The sequence below is a fragment of the Equus quagga genome, chromosome 1, assembly GCF_021613505.1.
Source record: "Equus quagga isolate Etosha38 chromosome 1, UCLA_HA_Equagga_1.0, whole genome shotgun sequence".
Classification (NCBI taxonomy): Eukaryota; Metazoa; Chordata; class Mammalia; order Perissodactyla; family Equidae; genus Equus; species Equus quagga.
In genome coordinates this window covers 119,515,046-119,538,750 of record NC_060267.1, presented here as the reverse complement: position 1 = coordinate 119,538,750, position 23,705 = coordinate 119,515,046, and the positions used below count along the sequence as shown (strand labels likewise).

The 23,705-nt window shown below is 40.8% G+C and overlaps 1 protein-coding gene across 4 annotated transcripts in view; it reads right to left on the bottom strand.

The window, feature by feature from the left end:
- Nucleotides 1-23,705, bottom strand: part of FRMD4B (FERM domain containing 4B) — a 310,626-nt gene that overhangs the window by 103,978 nt on the left and 182,943 nt on the right. For all 4 annotated transcript variants that reach the window (XM_046666037.1, XM_046666009.1, XM_046666018.1 and 1 more), the window contains 3 exons: nucleotides 15,289-15,354; nucleotides 13,440-13,534; nucleotides 3,222-3,314 (listed from right to left, as the gene is read on the bottom strand). In XM_046666037.1, coding sequence (XP_046521993.1) covers nucleotides 3,222-3,314; nucleotides 13,440-13,534; nucleotides 15,289-15,354 — 254 coding nt within the window. The remainder of the gene's footprint in view (nucleotides 1-3,221; nucleotides 3,315-13,439; nucleotides 13,535-15,288; nucleotides 15,355-23,705) is intronic.

Here is a 23,705-nt window from a genome sequence, read left to right as displayed (position 1 = left end):
TTTCCTGGGATGATTCAGATATGCCCCCCTCTCACTCAGAGAAGCTCTGAACTGCAATGTACTTTTTCATCTAATCTTTCATTAAAGTGATCATTGTTCACTATAAAAATGCCATAACTTACTGGGCCTATCTTCATTGTTGGCATTTGGATATTTGTAATGGTTTGCATTAAAAATAAGAGTGATGCACATCCTTGTAATGTGCTACCACTGTGGGGGATCCCTTCTCACTGTGCATTAGCCACTCAGTGACCGCACACCTGGGTGTGGATGAATGAGGGGCGCCGCACCACGTTTCAGTGCACGAGCAATACTTGCTGATGGGAGAGGCAATGACCCCAATACCAAAAGAGGGCCTCCATATTTCCTATAGTGACCAAATATCCAAACAGAATCAAACGCTATCTTTGGTTCTATTCTTCAATGACTACAAGTTTGGTCAACACAGGCAACTTACAGGGTTGGTGTCTTTTGGGATGTATCACCAATAGTTCTGTTTTCTTAAAAGAGGAGGCTAGAGGTCTCCTGAGAGGCAACAGACTTCGCCAGGGTGTGTGTGTATGTGTGTGACAACCCCATTTGTAAGACCTCCAAAAAACTACATTCCACTCAGTGACCTCGGTCAGTTCACTTAATTCTCTGATGGGTACTTTTGCTTTATCATTTCTTTAATTAAATTGGAGTAACAACAAGTACTTAATTGGAATAATAACAAAGACTATTATTATCTCACTATACTGTGGGGAGGAAAAGTTAAGAGAATAATTAAAAACTTGATAAGGGTTTAAACACGCAAGTAGTTAAGGGAAAGTAATGCCGAGTGATTATGGACACTCTCGAGATAATCGTCTAAGTGCTGAAACTCTTCAACAAGGAGCAGGCTACTCCGGCATCTCAGGAACCTGCCTGGAAAAGATAGGGCGGCCTTATGAATGACTGTACAGAAGGGAAGACAGAGTACTCTCCCCTGCTATTTTGAGACCAAAAATAGACCAGATATTAGCTGTCAAAGAACCAGTACACAAATCTGCCTGCTAAATAAATGCTACTTGTTAAATTCTCCAAAGGCAATGCTTTTGCTGGGTAGTTACGCTACATAAACACTGCATGTGTGCACAAAGGTGGAAGTGCAAAGATGTTAACTGCAGCCCAAATTCTAATGCAAATCCTTGGAAACAGCCTAAATGCTTAATAGGAGACTGGACAGCTAAATTCTGGAAGCTCAAAGAAATAAAGTAGAGTTGTATATACCCAAGGAAAGCAGTGCAAGTTAAAAAAAAGTACGTCACCAAACAACTTATCATCCGTATTTTTCTCTAAGAAGGGCAGCGAATTGGAAGTAGACGTGTGAGAAGAAGGCTGGTGGAAAGTAATTTTTGTTTTTCACTCTATTCTTTCATATAGTTTGAAATGTTTAAGTGATAATATAATTCTTCGTGAAAAAATATACTCATTTATGTTGAGCCATTTTTTCTACATAAGATTAAAATTTCTCTATTTTCTGACCCTTGCTTAATTACTAATACACATTTTTTCCTATTGCTTGCTGGTTTGTGTTTGTCTTTTTCTCCATTTCCATGGACACAAGCACTCATGTCACACTCTTTCCAGGAAACTCCTATGTTTTTCTGTAGGATTTCTGCGCACTTTTCCATATCAGCTATGCTCCTGGACAAATTCCCATTATGCTACCTTCTTCCTGGGCTTTAAAAACATGATTTCTGGTGGTATGAAAGAAATTCTAAAGCAGATTTCAGGACAAAAAGCGAAAAACAAACTGGGGGTTGTCAACACTTTATTTACTGAGTAAGGAGTAGCTACCATCCATAATCACCATCAAGTCACTTAAAAAAGATCCTTTAAAAAATATATAGGATACGTTATTACCACACTTTGGATTTCACGATGTATACTGAAGTAAAAAAGAAAAAGTGCGGAAATCAACATGACTTTGCCAGGTAATCATAGTATAAAAATCCCCAAAAAGGGTGCTGGCTCGGTGCATAGTAGTTAGGTTCATGCATTCTGCTTTGGTGGCCCAGGGTTTGCTGGTTCAGATCCTGGGTGTGGACCTACACACCATTCATCAAGCCATGCTGTGGTGGCGTCCCACATACAAAGTAGAGGAAGATGGGTACAGATGTTAGCTCAGAGACAATCTTCCTCACCAAAACAGACAAACAAAAAAACTCCCAAAACAGAAAATAAGAAGCTCCCACTATCATGTCATAATACAAAGCATATTTCAAGATCCAAAAAATAACATAAGCTCAGAATACCATAGGAACATTCTTTATGTTGACCTAGCTTTATGAAAACATATTTAGATTTATAGGAAATCTACTACCTTAGCTTATTTTATCATATTTGGCTTCAGACCAGGAAAACAAAATTTATCATGAAATTTATTATCAAATTCAGGACTGTGGGAGAGGAGCTAGGGCATATGAAGGGGCTTTTAGCGAGGTTGGGACTGTCTTATTCTTAAGCTAGGTACGGGAACACGGGTGTTACTTTTCATAACATTTTATTTATCTTAGAGTGTGAATAATTAATGCAAAACAATATTTCCATCATGGGCTGGCTTTAAGAAATCAGTGATTTAGTTGAATGCATCCCATTCAGGCGGAAATCACTGAGGACCTTATGTATGGTTAAGAGACTTGCCCAAGCAGAGCTCAAAGAACAAGTCAAGGACTCCTCACATTATTCTCAGCAGTCTCTCTGCATGCAAGCGGAATGAATTCCGCACCGTTAAGATAATTCTGTGAGCATTTGTTTGCATTTTATCTTCTATCCAAATGAAGGGGTGAAACTGTATAAAATTCAATTATTTCCACAGTCTCTAGTAAACATTATTCCTACATAAAATGTAATAGTAAATGTTTGCCATATTTCGAAATACAAAAATCCTAAAAGTATGTTGAGTGAGAAACAGGCTTATGTATTAAAATATGTTACCTGTGTTTTTCAGCTTTAAAATTGATTCAAGGGGCTTTGAGGAAGAAAGGAAGGTGATTCTATCCTTCATCTTCAAAGAAAACAGTCCCACACAGTATCTATGGTAACCTGGTCCCCAGACTAAAACAGTAGAGAGTCTCTTTCACATAACAAGGTTTTGATAGGTCCCTTTTTAAAATTCTCTATCTCTGATCATCAAAAAAAAAAAAAAAAAAAAGAAGGGGGAGGTAAGGATGCTGGATGTGTTTATGGATACATACCTTACTGCGAAGTGCAAAATAGTCGGGCCTTGTTTCTTGGGCAAATCATGGTCAAGAACTCGGTGATCTAACTGCAGCCAGTTCTGGTGACCTCTGTGAGAGCAAAGAAGAGAAACAGGATTGAACCGAAAATCAGAGAAAAGTTCGATAACACACAGTGTTGGCAAAGCTGCAGAGAAACAGTCACTCTCATACATTGATGGGAGGTGTGTGACCTCTTACAACCAGTAATGAGGCTAACTGAGCAATTTCTATCACAATTATAAAAGTGCCTGCTTCTGAACCAGCATTTCCATTGCCAGGAGTTTATCGAGAGAAACTTGCACCTGTGAAAAATGGCCTATGTGTAAAGTCACTCACTGCAGCATTGCTGGTAATACCAAAAAGGCTTCAAACAACCTAAGTGTCCAACAGAGTATTGCTGAAAAAAAGGAATTTAAACTGAGCAATGAAATATAATGCAGCCATACAAAAGATTGAGAGTATCTTTGCAAACTTATTTTGAACGATTTCCAAAATATGACGTTAAATGGAAAAGCAAGATGCACAATGGTGAATACAGTATATTTTCATTTTTTTAAACTAAAAAATAGATATCCATATATGTATATTATATGTATATGTATATAAATATATTACCTCTGAGAGGATAAACAAGAAACTGATAACACTGGTTGCCTTTGCAGGTAAAAAACTAGGCAACACTAAATAGATTAATCTTTAAATTTTTATTAAATATGATATCTAAAATATTTTAGGTAGTTAAGAAGGGGAAAACTTCTGGTTTAATGAAATTGGACAGACAGATAACAATACTATGGATTTTTTTTCTTAAAGATTTTATTTTTTTCCTTTTTCTCTCCAAAGCCCCCCAGTACATAGTTGTATATTCTTCATTGTGGGTCCTTCTAGTTGTGGTATGTGGGACACCACCTCATCGTGGTTTGATGAGCAGTGCCATGTCCGCACCCAGGATTTGAACCAACGAAACACTGGGCCGTCTGCAGCGGAGCACGCGAACTTAACCACTCGGCCACGGGGCCAGCCCCAATACTATGGATTTTTTAAAAGTATGGGGTTGAATACTCTCTTGATGCTGTTTCTGTATACACATTATGGACTTCCTACCACAGTCATACGTTGCTTAATGACGCAGATACATTCTGAGAATGTCGTTAGGCGATTTCGTCATTGTGCAAACATCATGGAGTGTACTCACACAAACCTAGATGGTAGAGCCTACTACACACCTAGACTGTGGGGTACTAATCTTATGGGACCACCATTGTACATTCTGTCTGTCCTTGACCAAAATGTCGTTATGGGGTGCATGGCTGTATTTAAGCACGTATGTATGTATTTATTTATTTACTCACTCAAGAGCCTCACCGAGTTCCTGGGGATAAACAGTTCTGCCTACATTTTGACCTATGAAGGACAGCAAGGACTGGTGACACTGGCTTGGGATTGTTTACATGACTTTTCCAAGGTTGTCCAACTAGTTGATCTGTTGTAGACTGTAAATTCCCAGAGGGCATAGACTCCATTTTGCTTGCTTAATTAACACTTAAGGACATGCTGATAGTGGTGGGGTCTCAAATTACAACAAGACCTATAACAGCCCAGAGGACATTTTCCAATCTATTTTGGTTTTTGAGGAAATAATTTTAAAAGTCTTCAGAAAACTCTAAGCCATATTCATCACAAGTAGATAGGGAAAGTGGGTCAAAAAAGTGGTGAAATAATAGTAATAATAATAATAACATCTACTCTTTATTGAGCAACTACTCTGTGCCAACCAAGCTGGAACTTTGTATATATTAATGCTATATTTTACAGTAAGGTTGCAAGGAAACTGGCAGAGCTGGGATTTGAATCCAGGAGACTAAAGGCTGAATCAGCCTTTATAATAACTTTTGGCTTGATCTCTGTCACTTAGTCTTAACATTGGAAAAAGTGTCTTTTTCTGTAAATATAAGATGAGGCTTCTGATAACTGTCCCTAGCTTTCCTTGGAAGACTACTGTAAAGATAAATAAGGTGATATAAGCGACGTAAGTTCTTAAAACTACTGCTTTTGTGTGTAAAAAAATATAAAGATAGGGGACTGGAAGTTAAGGGATTCTTACACTGTATTTCATCAAGTTTAGAATGACAGATTTAAAGACACATGCCAATTTCAGAGATGTTCAAATGTGTTTCTTTTTTTTTTTTTTATTAATGTTATGATGGATTACAAGCTTGTGAAATTTCAGTTGTACATTTTTGTTAGTCATGTTGTGGGTACACCACTTCCCCCTCCGTACCCTCCCCCCACCCCCCCTTTTCCCTGGTAACCACCGATCAGATCTCCTTCTCAATATAGTAATTTCCACCTATGAGTGGAGTCATATAGAGTTCGTCTTTCTCTGACTGACTTATTTCGCTTAACATAATGCCCTCGAGGTCCATCCACATTGTTGTGAATGGGCCAATTTCGTCTTTTTTTATGGCTGAGTAGTATTCCATTGTGTATATATACCACATCTTCTTTATCCAATCATCAGTTTCTGGGCATGTAGGCTGGTTCCACGTCTTGGCTATTGTAAATAATGCTGCGATGAACATAGGGGTGCAACGGACTCTTGAGATATCTGATATCAGGTTCTTAGGATAGATACCCAGTAATGGGATGGCTGGGTCATAGGGTATTTCTATTTTTAACTTTTTGAGAAATCTCCATACTGTTTTCCATAGTGGCTGTACCAGTTTGCATTCCCACCAACAGTGTATGAGGGTTCCTCTTTCTCCACAACCTCTCCAACATTTGTCGTTCTTGGTTTTGGATGTTTTTGCCAATCTAATGGGGGTAAGGTGATATCTCAGTGTAGTTTTGATTTGCATTTCCCTGATGATTAGCGATGATGAACATCTTTTCATGTGTCTATTGGCCATATTCATATCTTCTTTTGAGAAATGTCTGTTCATGTCCTCTGCCCATTTTTTGATCGGGTTGTTTGTTTTTTTGTTGTTAAGCAGTGTGAGTTCTTTGTATATTATGGAGATTAACCCTTTGTCGGATAAGTGGCTTGTAAATATTTTTTCCCAATTAGTGAGCTGTTTTTTTGTTTCAATTCTGTTTTCCCTTGCCTTGAAGAAGCTCTTTAGTCTGATGAAGTCCCATTTGTTTATTCTTTCTATTGTTTCCCTCAACTGAGGAGTTACAGTGTCCGAAAAGATTCTTTTGAAACTGATGTCAAAGAGTGTACTGCCTATATTCTCTTCCAAAAGACTTATTGTCTCAGGCCTAATCTTTAGGTCTTTGATCCATTTTGAGTTTATTTTGGTGTGTGGTGAAAAAGAATGGTCGATTTTCAATCTTTTGCATGTGGCTGTCCAGTTTTCCCAGCACCATTTGTTGAAGAGACTTTCTTTTCTCCATTGTAGGCCCTCTGCTCCTTTGTCGAAGATTAGCTGTCCATAGATGTGTGGTTTTATCTCTGGGCTTTCAATTCTGTTCCTTTGATCTGTGGACCTGTTTTTGTACCAGTACCATGCTGTTTTGATCACTGTAGCTTTGTAGTATGTTTTGAAATCGGGGATTGTGATTCCGCCGGCTTTGTTTTTCTTGCTCAAGATTGCTTTAGCAATTCGTGGTCTTTTGTTCCCCCATATGAATTGTAGGATTGTTTGTTCAATTTCTGTGAAGAATGTTCTTGGGATTCTGATTGGGATAGCATTGAATCTGTATATTGCTTTAGGTAGTATGGACATTTTAACTATGTTTATTCTTCCAATCCATGTGCAAGGAATGTTTTTCCATCTCTTTATGTCATCGCCTATTTCTTTCAAGAAAGTCTTGTAATTTTCATTGTATAGATCCTTCACTTCCTTGGTTAAGTTTATCCCAAGGTATTTTATTCTTTTCGTTGCGATTGTGAATGGGATAGAGTTCTTGAGTTCTTTTTCTGTTAGTTTATTGTTAGTGTATAGAAATGCTACTGATTTATGCACGTTAATTTTATACCCTGCTACTTTGCTGTAGTTGTTGATTATTTCTAATAGTTTTTCTGTGGATTCTTTGGGGTTTTCTATGTATAAGATCATGTCGTCTGCAAACAACGCGAGTTTTACTTCTTCGTTACCTATTTGGATTCCTTTTATTTTTTTTTCCTGCCGAATTGCTCTGGCCAGCACCTCCAGTACTATGTTGAATAGGAGTGGTGAAAGTGGGCACCCTTGTCTTGTTCCTGTCCTCAGAGGGATGGCTTTCAGCTTTTGTCCATTGAGTATGATGTTGGCTGTGGGTCTATCATATATGGCCTTTATTATGTTGAGGTACTTTCCTTCTATACCCATTTTACTGAGGGTTTTTATCATAAATGGGTGTTGGATCTTGTCGAATGCTTTCTCTGCGTCTATTGAGATGATCATGTGGTTTTTGCTTTTCATTTTGTTGATGTAGTGTATCACGTTGATTGACTTGCGGATGTTGAACCATCCCTGTGTCCCTGGTATAAATCCCACTTGATCATGGTGTATAATCTTTTTGATGTATTGCTGTAATCGGTTTGCCAAAATTTTGTTGAGGATTTTTGCATCTATGTTCATCAGTGATATCGGCCTGTAGTTCTCCTTCTTTGTGTTGTCCTTGTCAGGTTTGGGGATCAGAGTGATGTTGGCTTCATAGAATGTGTTAGGGAGTTCTCCATCTTTCTCAATTTTCTGGAACAGTTTGAGGAGAATAGGTATTAAGTCTTCTTTGAATGTTTGGTAGAATTCTCCAGAGAAGCCGTCTGGTCCTGGACTCTTGTTTTTGGGGAGGTTTTTGATTACCGTTTCTATTTCCTTACTTGTGATTGGTCTATTCAGATTCTCCATTTCTTCCTGATTCAGTTTGGGGAGATTGTAGGAGTCTAGGAATTTGTCCATTTCTTCCAAGTTGTTCAATTTGTTGGCATATAGTTTTTCATAGTATTCTCTTATGATCTCTTGTATTTCATTGGTATCTGTTGTGATTTCTCCTCTGTCATTCCTGATTTTATTAATTTGCGCTTTCTCTCTTCTTTTCTTGGTGAGTCTGGCTAGGGGTTTGTCAATTTTGTTAATTCTTTCGAAGAACCAACTCTTTGTTTCATTGATCCTTTCTATTGTCTTTTTTGTTTCAATATCGTTTATTTCTGCTCTTATTTTTATTATTTCCCTCCTTCTACTGACTCTGGGCTTTGTTCTTCTTTTTCTAGTTCCGTTAGGTGTCGTTTGAGGTTGCTTTCAAATGTGTTTCTTAAAATACAAATAATAATGTATAGTATCAGGTCTCAAAAGTTTTCTTAAAAAAATGAGACACATTTTGAATTGTCCTCTCTGCTTGTAATTACATAGGAGAGGTGTGGCATCATTAAAGGAGCATAATGTGCATTTACATAAACGTCCATGGAATGATGCTCAAGAATGGATAAAGCAAGTTGTATAATAACACATACAGCATAAAGCAATCACATTAACCACAGAAGCACACTCAAAACACTATTATATATGGATGAAAATCTTAGATATGGTTCTGGAGAGATATAGAGCAAATTTGCTACAATTGGAGTGGGGAGGTAATTAAAAGGGACTGACCTCATTATGACAGTAAATGTTTTTATAAGGAGATATTCATGTATCATAAAACAATTTTTTAAAAGCATAAATCAGAAATCAGATTTTAAAAATCCATCCATAATCTCAACAACAGGATAAAGGTAGAAAAACAAAAAAGTGAAAATTTACCCATAACTTTATCAGTGAGACATAATTAAGGTCAGCATGTTCTTTTACAGTCTTTGAGACTAAAATGAGATCCAAAAGCACTTTTCTCAAGTTTTTCCATCAGCAAATATAATAGATCTAATCATAGCTCTAAAAAACCCGTTGAATCTACACATCACCTCTGCCAAGCTGTGCAGGTCAACTTGAAAGCAAGTTTCCTTTTTGGCTAGAATTGCATCAGTCACAAGGCCCACCAGCTCATGCCCATCGGAAGGGGCGGTGATCAAAAGTCACAATTGTGTTGTAAAACCTATTTGTTATTTCTTCATAAACAAAGCTTATTCAGTAAAACCTTTCAAAACAAGTGAAGAAATAAAAAAAAACCCAAACGAGTTCAAGGAGATGGGAACCATTATGGCGAACAGAAGGGCCGCTGCCTCAGGAGGGCCGTGACTGCCCTCTAGGGGTGAAAGACTCACCCTGCAAACAGAACGCCAGACGGGACTGAGGATAACCTCGGGAACTCTACCTCCCTTCCCTCTAACACGACCATGAATTTGTTTTCGTTGGTCCTCATCACTCCTTTTATTATGTAACGGCACAATTCTATTTTTCCATTTCTCTTCTTGGCCTGTGGAGGAGGGTATAGACAGTAGCCAGTTTCACTGACAAAATGTCCTGCTCAGCTTTGCCTTACTCTATTTAGAGAAGTTCACCAAAAGCAAATGGCTGATGTGGCATCTAGGCTGGAAAGTGCAATTCAGACAGCATCCTGGGAGGCATTCGACTCAGTGGTTTTATGGGGGGCGGGGGAAGGAGAATGCCGAAAGAAAATACTTTCCAAAAATATTTACCAGACAAAGAAAAAGAACTAGGCTTGTGACCAAGACATTCCAAGGAGACACCCTTAGACAGAAGCAATTTTCCAGACCTGCTCTCCATAAAGGTGGAAATGGCTCATTCCCACTCCCCCGCCACCAAAAGCCTGGCTCATACTTCTTCTGAAAATAAACACAGCTACAGCCAGAAGACACCTTCCAAACTGCTCATAACTCAAAAATAGACTCTGCTGTCACTTGCAGGGGAGTACACACAGGACATTTTGGAGCCAGGCTTCTTGGAAAGACTGTAACCATTGACCACTGTCGCCAAAGGAGATAACTGGAGGAGACGCTTGAGTGAGACATTCTTCCCCTAATAGAGGATTTACAAAGACATCCCCAGGGCAGACGAGGGGGAAGGTGGCCCAAGACATTAAAGGAAGTCATTCATATTACTCCTTTTCTTTCTGAGAAGGTCTTACAGTCTGAGCGCCTGATTTATGCACTGTCTGGTTATGCTCACCTGAGCTCAGAGCTTTCCCAGAAGCCTTCCATGTGGCGAGCCCATCATGAACCTTGTAGTTTGGGGAACTTGTGGCACCACAATCATAAATCATGTCACTCCTCTGCATAACATCCTTCAGTGGCCGTGGGGTGCCTCCCCCATCGATGTGACTCATAAGGCTCACCTATGATCTCGTCCCTCTTCTGTCTTACTCCACGATCGGGTCAGTCTCCTCGCCATGGGGCAAATGTACCATGTTTGTTACCATGCTCATGCAATGTCCTACAAAACCATTGCCTGGAATGCCATCTCCTCTACCCTCTACCCCAGGTCTCCCTGCCCTCCAGGTCCACCTGTAGTTATCCTCCTGTGTGAGTCCCACCCCAGTCCTTCTTCAGCCTCCTTCTGAACACTCACCTCACTGCCAATACTAACCAGAGCATGAGAGCTCCCTTTAATTGTGTGTCTGTGCTGTGGGCTCTGCATACCTTACCTGACGTAATAGTACATAATGCTAGTGCCCTATTAAATGTGCCGTAGGTAGTGCTTATTATATGCATACTATTACGATGCCCAGTGTACTGATGAGATAACTGGCAGGTCAGAGATGTTGTGTAACTGGCCTAAGATCACATTGCTACCAAGATTCCATGATATCCACCCCCTGCCTCCCTCTCAACCCTTCTCTTGTATCACTTTTCCTTTTACTCTCTATATGCTATCCAACTGGCTTTTTTCCTCTTTCTCAAAAATAAAAATTGAATAGTCAAGCTCAGTCCCAACTCAGAGCTTTGGCACTGGTTTCGTCTGGAATGCTTCCCCAGACTTTTGCAGAATGGGTCCTTGCTTTTTACTGTATGTCACCTCCTAGAAACCTTCCTAGCCCACCCTATCTAAAACTGTCCCCGGCTTTTCTGGATCATGTTCTTCAAAGCCCTTGATCATTTCTGGTATTTTCTCCTTTATCTGTTTGTTTACTTGTTCTGCTAGACCATACTGTTGCAATATAAGCCCCAGGAGAGCAAGAACCCTGTCTGTGTGATGGACAGCTGAATCCCGGGGACCTAGAACAATGCCTGGCATTTAGTGGGAACTCAAGAAATATCCGTCGAATGAATAAATTGCTCCAGTATTCATGATTTTAGCCTCTACTCTATGTGACTTCTCCCTAAATTACAGTGTTTATGTACTTATGGTTTATACCATATAACTTAGGCATTATGTATTTATGGTTTTATGTCTTATACTGTTTGCTGTTATTCCATTCACATTCAGACGCAACTTATGTGTGTGTGTGTTTAACCAGTGATTCATGGGAATTAGTCCTGTCTTTCTAGCTAGAGGGCATGGTCAACGGGCATCTGCATTTCCTATTTCATCCAGCAGAGGACGGATCATACAGGGTCTCAAAGAGTTGTTCAGTGAACAGATAATTTTGTGATTCAGAGTGAGGTGGGTGATGTTTTTTCTGTTTTGTTGAATCTTATTCAGAAAACGTCCTGAGTCTGGAATCCAAGTTTTCAGGTGTATTTATGTCTCCTGACAACTCGGTTGCCTGGCTTTGGCCCAGCCCAAGTCCTGAGCCTGTTCGCATTTCTGGGAGGTCTTGGGCGTGTGGCCTATCCAGGCTGGAAACAATCAGAAGCCACAAGGTGTTAAAAAGAAATTAACCCCTTCTTAAGATTATTTTCTGCCTGGTTAAACTAAAAAACTGAAAAAAACAGTTAAATTGGGAGAGTTACGGAAAGAATGCTGGCTAGTTGGCCAATATATTTTGTGTCTGGGGAACACATTATCTTGAATTTTAATATTTCAAGAGCTCTTTGGAAATTATCCCCATAAAGGAAAAGAATTCCTTTGATAATGTATAGGGCTGCATATAATGTAGGCAAATTGGGCCGCCATAACACACACACACACACACACACACACACACACACACACACACACACGAGAGAACTGATAAGACCAAACAAATCTGCTTATGTGGAATTTTAAATTCTTGTGATTTTATTATTCTATACCTACCTCATTTCAGAGAGCATTTAAATTGCTGACAAATATATACAATATCCAAGTTAGCATAAAAAAATGAAAATAAAGGAAAGAAAAGATAGTAAGGAGGTAATGTAAAATAGACCTAAGTGGAAATGAAAAAGTTTATTCCATATTAAATTATATACATATTTTTCAGGTGGGCCACAAATTTGCCTTTATTTACTTATTTATTTTTTAATGGGAATTTCAACTCTCCTTCTCTCTCTTTTTTACTTTTTTTTTTGCAGGGGAAGATTCGCACTATGCTAACATCTGTGCCAATCTTCTTCCTTTTTCTCTCCTCCCTCCCTAAAGCCCCAGTACATAGTTGTGTGTATAGTTGTGAGTTCTAGTTCTTCTTTGTGAGCTGCCACCACAGCATGGCTACTGACAGATGAGTGGTATGGTTCTGTGCCCAGGAACCAAACCTGCGTTGCTGAACCAGAGAGTACTGAACTTTAACCTCTAGGCCATCAGGGCTGGCTCATAAATTTGCCTTTCAACTTTCTTGCCACCAACACCAAAACATTAATTCAGTTTCAAGATATGAGTGAATGACAATCTAGTATTTCTATCACTGATACACAAGCTAAATAAGCAAGCACAACTTCACTCCAAGAAGAATAACACACTTATCACAACAAAAGTTCTAAAACACTGAGCACAATATTTTGATTTCTTAAAATGGTCACTATTCCTTTTCTTCTCCCATTGCAATAGATCTAGGAGAAAAATCTTGTATTAACAAAATCTTTAGGAGCCAGCCCTGTAGCCGAGTGGTTAAGTTCGCATGCTCTGCTTTGGCAGCCCAGGTTCACTGGTTTGGATCCTGGGCACTGATATGGCACTGCTCATCAGTCCATGTTGAGGCGTCATCCCACATAGCACAACCAGAAGGACCTCCGACTAGAATATACAGTATGTACTGGGAGGGCTTTGGGGAGAAGAAGAAAAGAAAATGAAGATTGGCAACAGATGTTAGCCCAGGTGCCAATCTTTAAAAAAGACAAAAAAATCTTTAAGCAGGATGTATTTTAATTCTTGGAGCATTTCCCCCACTTTTTTGCTAATTGTGAATGACAGCAAGCAGACAGTCCAGATAAAAGCTAAAGAAATGAAAACTTACGTGTCATCTGTAAACGTTATTCCAAAGTACTCCTTTTCTTTCAGGTTGAAATGTGAAGCCACGAGGTCCAGCAACTCTCTTGATAGAAGTTTGGGCTGTCAAGGTAAAAATCTGATTAGAAACAATTTGGTTGCCTCTCTGTCTTATTGCTACCACCTTCTTCCACCTGAAATAGTCGAAAGCAGCTTTTGTTTGTTTTTAAAAAGCTGCCCTCTTTTGCTGCTTAGGTCAGTCTACCACGGACCATTCTGTGAGAGACTGAGAAGGGGAAGAAATGGGAAGAGGAACATCGATGAGATCATCGCTTTCATATACTCCAATTCAGTCCAGTACCTTACTTTTTTCCTCTAAGGTAATACTGTACATACTAATATGTTGGTGTTTTGAAAAAATATTCTTTTATATGTAGTAGGGTACTAGTGACCAAGACAAAGAATATTAAACACCTCACTGTCTGGAATGTAGGAATAACGTTGCTTGGTGGGGGCCAGTTGAAGAGGCCCAAGACCCAAGTCTGTGGGGTCATAGATAGAACTACTACTACTGCTGATAATAAGAGGTACCATTTGTTGCGCTGAACTCCTTATACCCATGATCTCATTTCATCCTTACAAGGAGCCTATGAGGTAAGGGTTCTTATTTCCATTTTATAGATGAGCCAACCGAGGCCAAGAGAAGCTAAGCACCTTGCTTGATGTTACAGTTAGTAAGGGCAATTCCATCTGATTCCAAAGCCTAAGCTCTTCGTGTCTCTCTAGGGCTGGAGTGACTGTACCCGTTGTGCACATCATCATCACCAGCGCTTACTGAGCACCTAGTCAGAAGAAGGATCTAATCGATGAGCTGTTGAGAAGCACTGGACCTGATGGCAAGAAGCACGGTTTGGAATCAGCCAGGATGTCCAGAGTGACAGTGGATGCTGGATTTGCAGGGACTGGAGAGGGAAAGGGGGATTGGCAGGAGGGCATTCTAGATGGATTCTTTTTGAACTTTGAGCCAAACAGTTTGGGTTCATTCTGGAGGTTTGAGGGTTGGATGTTTGCTGTTGGGGAAGAAAGAATGGTCATGATTTTAAAAAGAAGCAGATGAAGGAAAGAAAGAGGCAGAAATCTAGACTAAAAGGTCTATTCTGGTGTGTGGACTGCACTATTTTCATTCTAATTGAAGCCTATGCCTAGCGGGCTAGGAACACGCCTCAGAAGGGAGAAGAATTTAGGTTTGGTCAAAGGACAGAATTCTAGCCATAGCTGTAGGTGTGGCTGTCAGTGGGGACTTCCCAATTTTTCAAGACTCTTGGTGTGGACTGTTGGGTGAATAAAGAGAGAAGCATCAATAATTAAAGTATCATCACTCATCTAGTCCTATATATTTTATAAAGAGATTTCATTCACATGTATAATCTAGCTTGATTTTAACCATAATTCTGTGAGGCAGACTAGACAACTTTAATCCCAGTTTGCAGTTGATGAAACTGGATATTTAACTTGGACACTGTCACGTAGCAGGAAAGTGGCAGATTTGCAAATCACAATAACCCTTTCAGGGAAGCATTACAGTCCCCAGTTAACAACAAGAGGTTCAGAGAAATAAAGTCATTTGCCTAGAATCACATAGCTACTGAGATCAAAGCTGAGATTGGCACCCAAGCGTCTCCGAATCCATGTCACCAGGCTATAATTACTTGTACAGACAGACCAGGTTTTCTCACTTCGAAGCTGCCTTTCCCCCACCAACAATCCTGAGTCACTGGCCTTGAGGCACAGATGAGCGAGCAGCCTGAACACAGAGCCTGAACATGAGGCTCACAGAGGGAACAAGGATGGGCCGTCACTGTGTGGGCAACACCTACCTGAACCAGCAGCTCCAGTCTCCTGTCATCCAGGAGGTGCACCTGGCAGTGCCTGCCTTCTGTCATCTGTGAGGACAAGACAGGAAGAGTGGTGTCAGGGCCTGGGCTGGCAAGTACACCTCTGAACTCAATTTATCATTTGTTTCACATGTGACGTGCACAGCCTAAAAGTGGCTTCAGTTGAGTTAATCAACAGGCTTGGTCATAATCAGATTTATTAGGTGGCATGAGCTCTTGGATTTAAAAGAAGAAAAGAATGAAAAGCAAAGGCAGCTCAATATAATGAAAAAATAATGCCTATACAGCAAACCAAGTTCAAACAAGACACACAAGACTCTACTATGAAAGGTACGTTTCCCTCCCAGAGGAAACTACCATATTTTTCCTCGAATCAATATTTTGTTTTTCAAATGAAAATGCATTCATTCATTGGTGTGTTTTAATAAATACAATACATGCATAATTACAAGAAGAAAAACATAGGATACTAAAGTTAAAATTGAAAGTCTGCATTTTTGAAACCTCTGCCCTCCCTTTATACTACATCACCACCATAGTTAGGAATAATTAAGAACAGTTAAGATACACATTAAGAACAGTTTGATGCATAGATTTCAATTACATTGAATTTTTATCACTTATAATTGCAATACTGGGAAATATTCTTTGTAAAATATTGCACAGAATGCAAAGATCCCCCTGGATTAACTCATGCCCCAAACCATTTTATCTGCAGACATCACCACCCTGTCAGTTTGAGGAGAATCCTCATAGACTGTCTTTATGTGTATTTTCAGATACATACATATACATATTTTAAAAAACATTTTCATATTGAATGCTTTAATTCAATATTATTACGTTGGACATATTGTTCTGAAAATGAAGCAAGTACTCAATATTTGTATGTGTGTGTAACTATCAAGAAATTTTATACATATATTTGGGGCCGGCCCCGTGGCCGAGCGGTTAAGTCCGGGCGCCCCACTGCGGCGGCCCAGGGTTTCGCCAGTTCGGATCTTGGGCGCGGACACTGCACTACTAGTCAGGCCATGTTGAAGGGTGTCCCACATGACACAACTAGTAGGCTGTGCAGCTAAGATATGCAACTATGTACCAGGGGGATTTGAAGAGATAAAGCAGGAAAAAAAAAAGATTGGCAACAGTTCTTAGCTCAGGTGCCGACCTTAAAAAAAAAAAAGATTGGCAACAGTTGTTAGCTCAGGTGCCAATCTTTAAAAAAAACCCCAAATTTTATACATATATTTGAATCTGTGTGTGTATTGCTGTGTCTATGGTGTCTATGTGATGTGGAAAGAGAGAGAGAGAGATTTTTTTTCCCTCCAATTCCAGTAAAACTCTGTCCTTCACTTTTTTAATTCAGTATTTCTTGGGGATCTTTCCAAAGTCGACACATATAAACCAACCTCATTCTGGTTTTTTTGTTTAAATCTTACTCATTTTTTTTTCTTCTTCTCCCCAAAGCCCCCCAGTACATAGTTGTATATTCTAGTTGCATCTCCTTCTAGTTGTGCTATGTGGGACACTGCCTCAGCATGGCTTGGTGAGTGGTGCTAGGTCGGCACCCAGGATTCGAACAGGCGAAACCCTGGGCCACCAAGGCAGAGAAGCAGAGCGCATGAACTTAACCACTCCGCCACGGGACCAGCCCCAATGGTCTCATTCTTTTTAAAGGTTCTATAGTAGCAAATCATCGAGTGGACATAGAACAATCTAATGAGTCTCCTGCTGAGAAACTCCTAGGTTGTTCCTAGTCTTTTGCTAGCACAAGTATCGTCACAGTGAACTCTGCACATCCAACTCTGCCCACAGATGTGGAACGGCTGGGTCACTTTTGAAAAGCATGGGCAGCGTTTTGTCTCTCTGCTGTTGTACAAAACTAGAAGAGCTAGAAACTCAGCTAACTCATACGAACACAATTTACAATGAAAACAGCCTCCATTGCTGAGCACCAACCATACACTTAGCATCGCTCTAGGTGTTTCATATGGATCATCTCTGAGCTGCAGTCACCTCCTGGGATTGGTGTTATTATCCCTGGTTTAAAAGATCAGGAAATTGAGGCTCAGAGTGGGATAAGCAACCTGTGTTCAATGTGAAAAATACCAATTACTGCATTTACACTTTTTATTGAGCTCTGATCTAACAGTCTAAAAACTACCTGAGTTGGTTAGATCATGGCATTATGGAGACGTGGCCCACAGGAACCACTGAAGTAGCGCTAACTGGTAACTGGGAGGGCCATGCTTTATGCCATGGCCCCTGATTATGTCCTTAACTCTGCAAAGCCAAGGTCAAATATGCCCCTTTAGTGGCAAGGGGAAAGGGAACAAACCTTTGTTGTAGTCACTTAGGTGGCACTTTATGTATATTATCTCATTAAAGCTCCACGGAAATCTACCACATGGCAACGTCCCCATTTTACAGACAAGGAAACCAAGGCACAGAGTTTAAGGTCGTTTATTAAAAGTTACCTGGGCAAGAAAAAGCCAAGTTAAGATTTGAATTAAGGTCTAACCGAGAAAAAAGTCATCTTTTTTCTGCTCTACTATGGGAGGAAATAAATAAACGTGTCAGTTTAAGTCCTTTTATTTCTTTTGTAAAACCCACACAAACCAACCCCAAATACATGCCCTATGGAAAGATATAATAAAATAATACTCAAGATCAACTCATGCAACAAAAACCCATTAAGATGTCACAGCTCACAACATATTTCAAGCTACTGTGTTGTTCCATAATAAAAATGAATTTATTTCCTGATTTGTAAAAAGCACCTTTTTTCTTTCCATTTTGCTTTGGTCCTTCCTCGGACTAGTCAACATTCCTTTTGTCAACAAATGATCTTATCCTAGAGAATTAAATAGTAAATGTTTTTTGGTGTGTCTGCCCATCTCATGACAAACATAGGCAGTGGTGGTGGCCATATTCGTACAACTTGGTCCTGCCCCTTTGGCCTCAGTTGATTGGACCAGAGAATAGACACCTGACCCAGGCTAGGCCAATCAGAACCTCAGCCCACAGAATCTGGAATTGAGTCTGAGTGCATGAAAACATGGTTGCTGTGGGGCAGCCATTGTCCGCTGTGTGTGGAGAAAAAGGAAAGCCATCTGTAGAGAGAAAGAAAGAGAGAAATAGCTAGAAGGAGGCAAGAGAAATCATGCAGCCTGAGAGGAAAAGCTTGAGAGAGCTGCTGTCAGGGTTTCTAATGTCTTTCCAGTCACTTCTAGTCTCTTCCACTGGTCCGGGTGAATTCTTGTCCTTGAGTTCCATGAAACACCCCTGTATTCCTTCAATAAATCCACTTTTTTTCCTCCGTCTCTTAAGCTAACTTGAGTCGGATTCTGCTTCTTGCAGCTAAAAGCACCTTCATATGATAGCACAGGAATCTATATCTGAGCCGAGGCAAAAGGTTCCCAAAGGATAGACTCCCCAGATGATGTCATTAATGTGGTGAAGTCTTCTACTCATAACCACTGATGTTCCCACCAATGACAATACAACAGACAAGAGAGAGGCTGACATCTGGGTTCGGGGGGTGGGTACACACTGAACAAACACCTCACTGTGTGATGTAACAAGATACCACACAGGACAAGCTGGAGAAGGGCAGTGCAGATGAACTGGGGAGAAAAATCGCTCCAGTTTTATGCCCACCCTGGCACAACGGTGTTGAGTATTCACCAAGCCCTTTCCTATGTGGGAGGATGGCTCCTCTGGGAGGTCAGTGGGCTGATTTGCCCATTGTTAGCATAGAAAGGCCTGCCCTTGTTGCCCACTTCATCAGAGGTGGAAAGGTGGTGGATGTATTTTGTTCGTCAAACTAATGCTTATGAATAAATTTTAGTTGACAATATTAGAAATCAGGAGATGCTAGCTAATAAAAATTTAGATGGTAAGATCTGGAAACACTGGGATGGATTTCCTCCCTGGCAAAATTTGGCCAGGGTAGGGCAGAGCAACTCCCTCTTTAGATGGGGTTTGTGGTCTCTGGTTCATCCAAATTTATGATCTGCCAAGTTCCTGGCAGTCCTGTCACATGAATGAGCAAACTCGGATTGAAGTTCACGTGGTACCAGGGAAGAGACACAACCAACGTCAAAGAAGGGCCTGCTGTGCACCAGGCAAAGCGCTTGACACTTGACCCTCATTAACGTAGTATTTCAACCTCAACGCAAGCCTGTGAAGGGGCCTCCTCATTTTAAGGACCAGTAAACTGAGGCCTGAGAAATGATGTAACCTGCACAAGAGTTCAAAGCCAGATCTGGGCTCAAAATCATATTTTATCTCTGCTAGCTGTGTTACCTTGGAGAAGCTACTTAACCTTTCTGAGCCTCGTAAGCAATGTTCTTACAGCTTTCAATCTGACACCACTGAGAGTGAAACAAACCACTTCTGAGGACCACAATTATTATAGTCCTTATTTGCTTGAAAATTCACAAACAACTAAACTTTCCTGTATTCCACTTATTCTCCCATTTAAAAAACAATAAAATTTGTTAGTGGCAGGAATATTACTAACCCATTTTAAGGAAGATAAATGACAGGTAAAGTCAACAAGCCAGTTAAGCATGTGGGAGAAAAATCCTCCAGAGCTGATGGAGCAGAGATAAAAAAAGAGAGGGGACCACTCATTCCCGTGTGCCTTCTGTGTGCCTGGCACCGGGCTAGGCATTTTGATGACAGCAATAGTAATACCACTCACGGGCACTTTCTATGCTCCAGGCATTGCACTAAACTCTTTATGTGTATTAAGTATTCAACCCTTTGATACTCACATGACGTAGGTAGTTTCATCTCCCAATATTACAGGTGAATGAGGTTAGAGAGATTATAAATGACAAGATTCATAAATGGCAGAACCAGACCCAAACCCACAGCCCAAGCTCTTACCCACTTATACAGACACGGTATTCGACACACTGTAAGTGACAAAGTGTGGGAAAGCCTTCCCATGCAGCCCATTTTCAATGGAGTAGCTGAGTGGGTAGAAAAGGAAAAATGAATATCATAAAGCAGGCCCCAAAACTCATTTCAGGTCCAGAGCAAACTAATCTGACTAGTAGTTAGAACTGTAGAATTTAGAATCTCAAAAGGGATCTAATAACCACTGCTTATTTGAGACACAGGGAAATTAAGGCATGGGTGCCCAATGCCACACAGCTGGGTAACATGAGATCTGGAATTAAAACTCAGGACTCCGACTTCTAGGCCAGAGCATAAGTGGTGTGCACAAGGTTACTCAGCTAAGAAATACCATCTTATTCAAGTGATTTCTTTTTATTAAAAAAAATTCTGTAACCACAAAAAGAAAAAAAAAATCAAACTGGGCATTTCTTGCTTATTTTAAAACATGACTCCCACCGATGACTCATCTTCTAGTTTCAACAACAGGAGTTATATTTGAAGGTAGCTGTTCATGGATTGGTTGTATGATTACAATAATATTGTAGATCATTATTTACCATTACCATAAGTGCAGAATCACTTTCTAAAAAAATAACAAAAACAACTAGTTTTATTGAGCATATGCAATATATTTACTATGTAGCAATTCGTTTAAAGTCATAAGGTAAATATCTCTATCATCATCATCATTTTACAGTTGAAGAAACTGGGCACAGAGAGGCCAAGTAATTTGCCCAAGGTCACACAGCTAATAAGAGGCAGAACTGGGATTCCAACCTAAGCAGACTAGCTCCCGAGCCTATGTTCTTCAATACCCCATTTTACAATGTAATTATTACCCATGGAAGAAATTAAGTACATATCTTTCCATCTCACGTTCTATTCGATTATCCTGACAACTTTCTTTCTTTACAAAAATAGGAATTTTTAAATTCCACTTAAAAAAGAAGAAAGAGTAAATAAGCCTTTCTCATTACAAACTGCCTTCTGTTAAGATGTAAGAGTCTGTATTCCTCTCTAGCTCCTCAGTCTCCTCATCTCAGACAAAAACTAGTCTGCTAAGATAGGTCACAACATTTCATCTAAGAAGGCCCAGAGGAAGCATGCGTCTCTTTTTATCAGCAAATACAAGGCTAATGGCAATACTCTTTCTCCAGTCTGTGCGTGAACTATGTTAACAGAATCACTTTTGAGCCCCACAGAGACCCTCAGAAGTTTCAGGTCTGATCCCTACCCAGTGGCAGCTAATAGCAGCAATGCCTTGCATGGAATAAAAAACATGAAAAAATGATCTCTTTGGAAAATTTCACTCAACACCCACCCAGACTTGAAACCCTTCCCGCCATCTCCTCCATTCAACCCCAGGAATACGGAGGCTAAAATTGTGCATGTTGGATGAAGACTCCCACCTTGGTCTGTGGCTGCCCTGCGTTAGCTTGCCAGCTGATAGAGCAGGTCGTCAGAGGCGAAGCGCCGAGTGCTGCTGGACGGACCTTGTCCATCTGGTCAGTGGGCAAATGAGGAAGCTCGGAAGGGAAGTGAGAATCGGCCACAGGCCAGACCTCCAGCTTCATGGGGCGCCCTCCGATGGAGCCCACAGTGGGGGTCAAGGCTGTGTGAAAACACTCGCCCCTTGCCCAAACCCCAATCCCACTGCCTGACTTAGGAGATGCCAGAGGAGAGAGTTGCTAAGAAACCTGAAGGCGAGTCAAGACAGCATTCATCCTGACCGGGTCAGCTTAAAAGGCAACAGGAAATAACAACTACAAAAAAAAAGACCCGAATGTCCTCCAGCCTACTTTGGTTTTGCTTTTAGTAGTTCTTTGGAAAAGGGAAATATGAAAGCTTGGTAAGGGAGCAGCAGGCTTTTTCTCGTATCCTGTCTCTCTCATTCCCTTTTGACCTTTTCTCAAAGCTTAGCACAAGAGGCCTTGGCTCATAAAATGGCTCCTCAGGATTTTCTGCAGGGCGACCCATCCAGAGTCTAAGCCGCCATCATCCTTTGCCTGGATGTGGGCAAAACCAGCCAGGTGATGAGTCTCCATGCTTCCAGTCCAGCCCAGTGATGGTTTAATCTCCGCATGGCATGTGAGTGACGTCTCCAAAATACAGATCAAATCCCTTCACTTCCCCGCTTAAAATCGGCCAACAGCCTCTCATTGGACACAGCAGAGAATGCGACTCCTTACCTCCTCGACAGTGTCCACATGACCCGCCTTCCTCCCCCCCAATTTTATTTCCAACTCTTCTGCCAGGTCCTGACACATCAGCCACACTGGCCTGCTTTTCTTCCTCAAAATAAAAGTTATTCCTACTTCGAGGCTTTGCATATGCTGTTCCCTCTGTCTGGAATGTCCTTCCTCAGACTATTGCATGATGGGGTGCTTTCACATCTTTCAGACCTTAAATCAAATGTCACCATCTCCGAGAGACCTCCCCTGTCCTCCATGTAAAGTGGAGCCGTGGAGCCTGGCTCTCTCTCATATCATGCTGCTTTACTTTCTTTTTTTTTTTTTTTGGATGAAGATTAGTCCTGAGCTAACATCTGCCGTCAATCCTCCTCTTTTTGCTGAGGAAGACTGGCCCTGAGCTAATATCCATGCCCATCTTCCTCTGTTTTATACGTGGGATGCCTACCACAGCATGGCTTGCCAAGCGGTGCCATGTCCACAGGATCTGGATCCCAGGATCTGAACTGGCAAACCTCAGGCTGCCAAAGCAAACATGTGAACTTAACCGCTGCACCACCGGGCAGGTTATAACTAATATTTATTTGTTTGCTTATCCTTCTCCATCTTTCACCATCAGACTGTAACTTCCTTGGGAGAGCACTTGATTGATTTGTTCACCACTGCATCCCCAGGCCCAGAACAGTGCCTGGCGCATGGTAAGAACGTGGTAAGTAACTATCTGCTGAGTGAAGGCATGCCTTCACTGGTCAGAACCTGGACACAGTTAACAATGACAGAAATTCACACGTGATTTAAATTTGCAGAGCACAACCCAAGGTGAGGATGTTCTGAAACACATCCCAAGCCTTGGCCCAGACAGACTTACACATTAAAAAAATGAGCTTTCCACCAGAGAACAAGGTGTGCTATTAAACCCCTCATCAGATGAGATATTCTGGAGGAACTGGAGAGAGGAAGAAGACACATATCTAGGATGCTCTTACTTTGGGATCTATTGAGTAGATGGAGTTTTATATTTCGCCCAAATGATGTCAACCCCAGCTGAACAGGGCCCCTTTATATCATCTCTGGGTGTTGACTGAACATGAGCTCCTGACACTCCCGTTCAGAGAATGGCCTGACTGACACAGATGTCTCCAGACCGAGTCAGCTGTGATTTTCCCTCGAGTTCTTTGAAGACAGTGCCTCCCCTCGCAACGTGCAATCACTGGAATTTCTTTTTCAGTATCAATGACTCTCCTAGCTTCTGTTAACCACTTACTACATGTCACAGGAGCTCTAAGCACTTTCCATGTG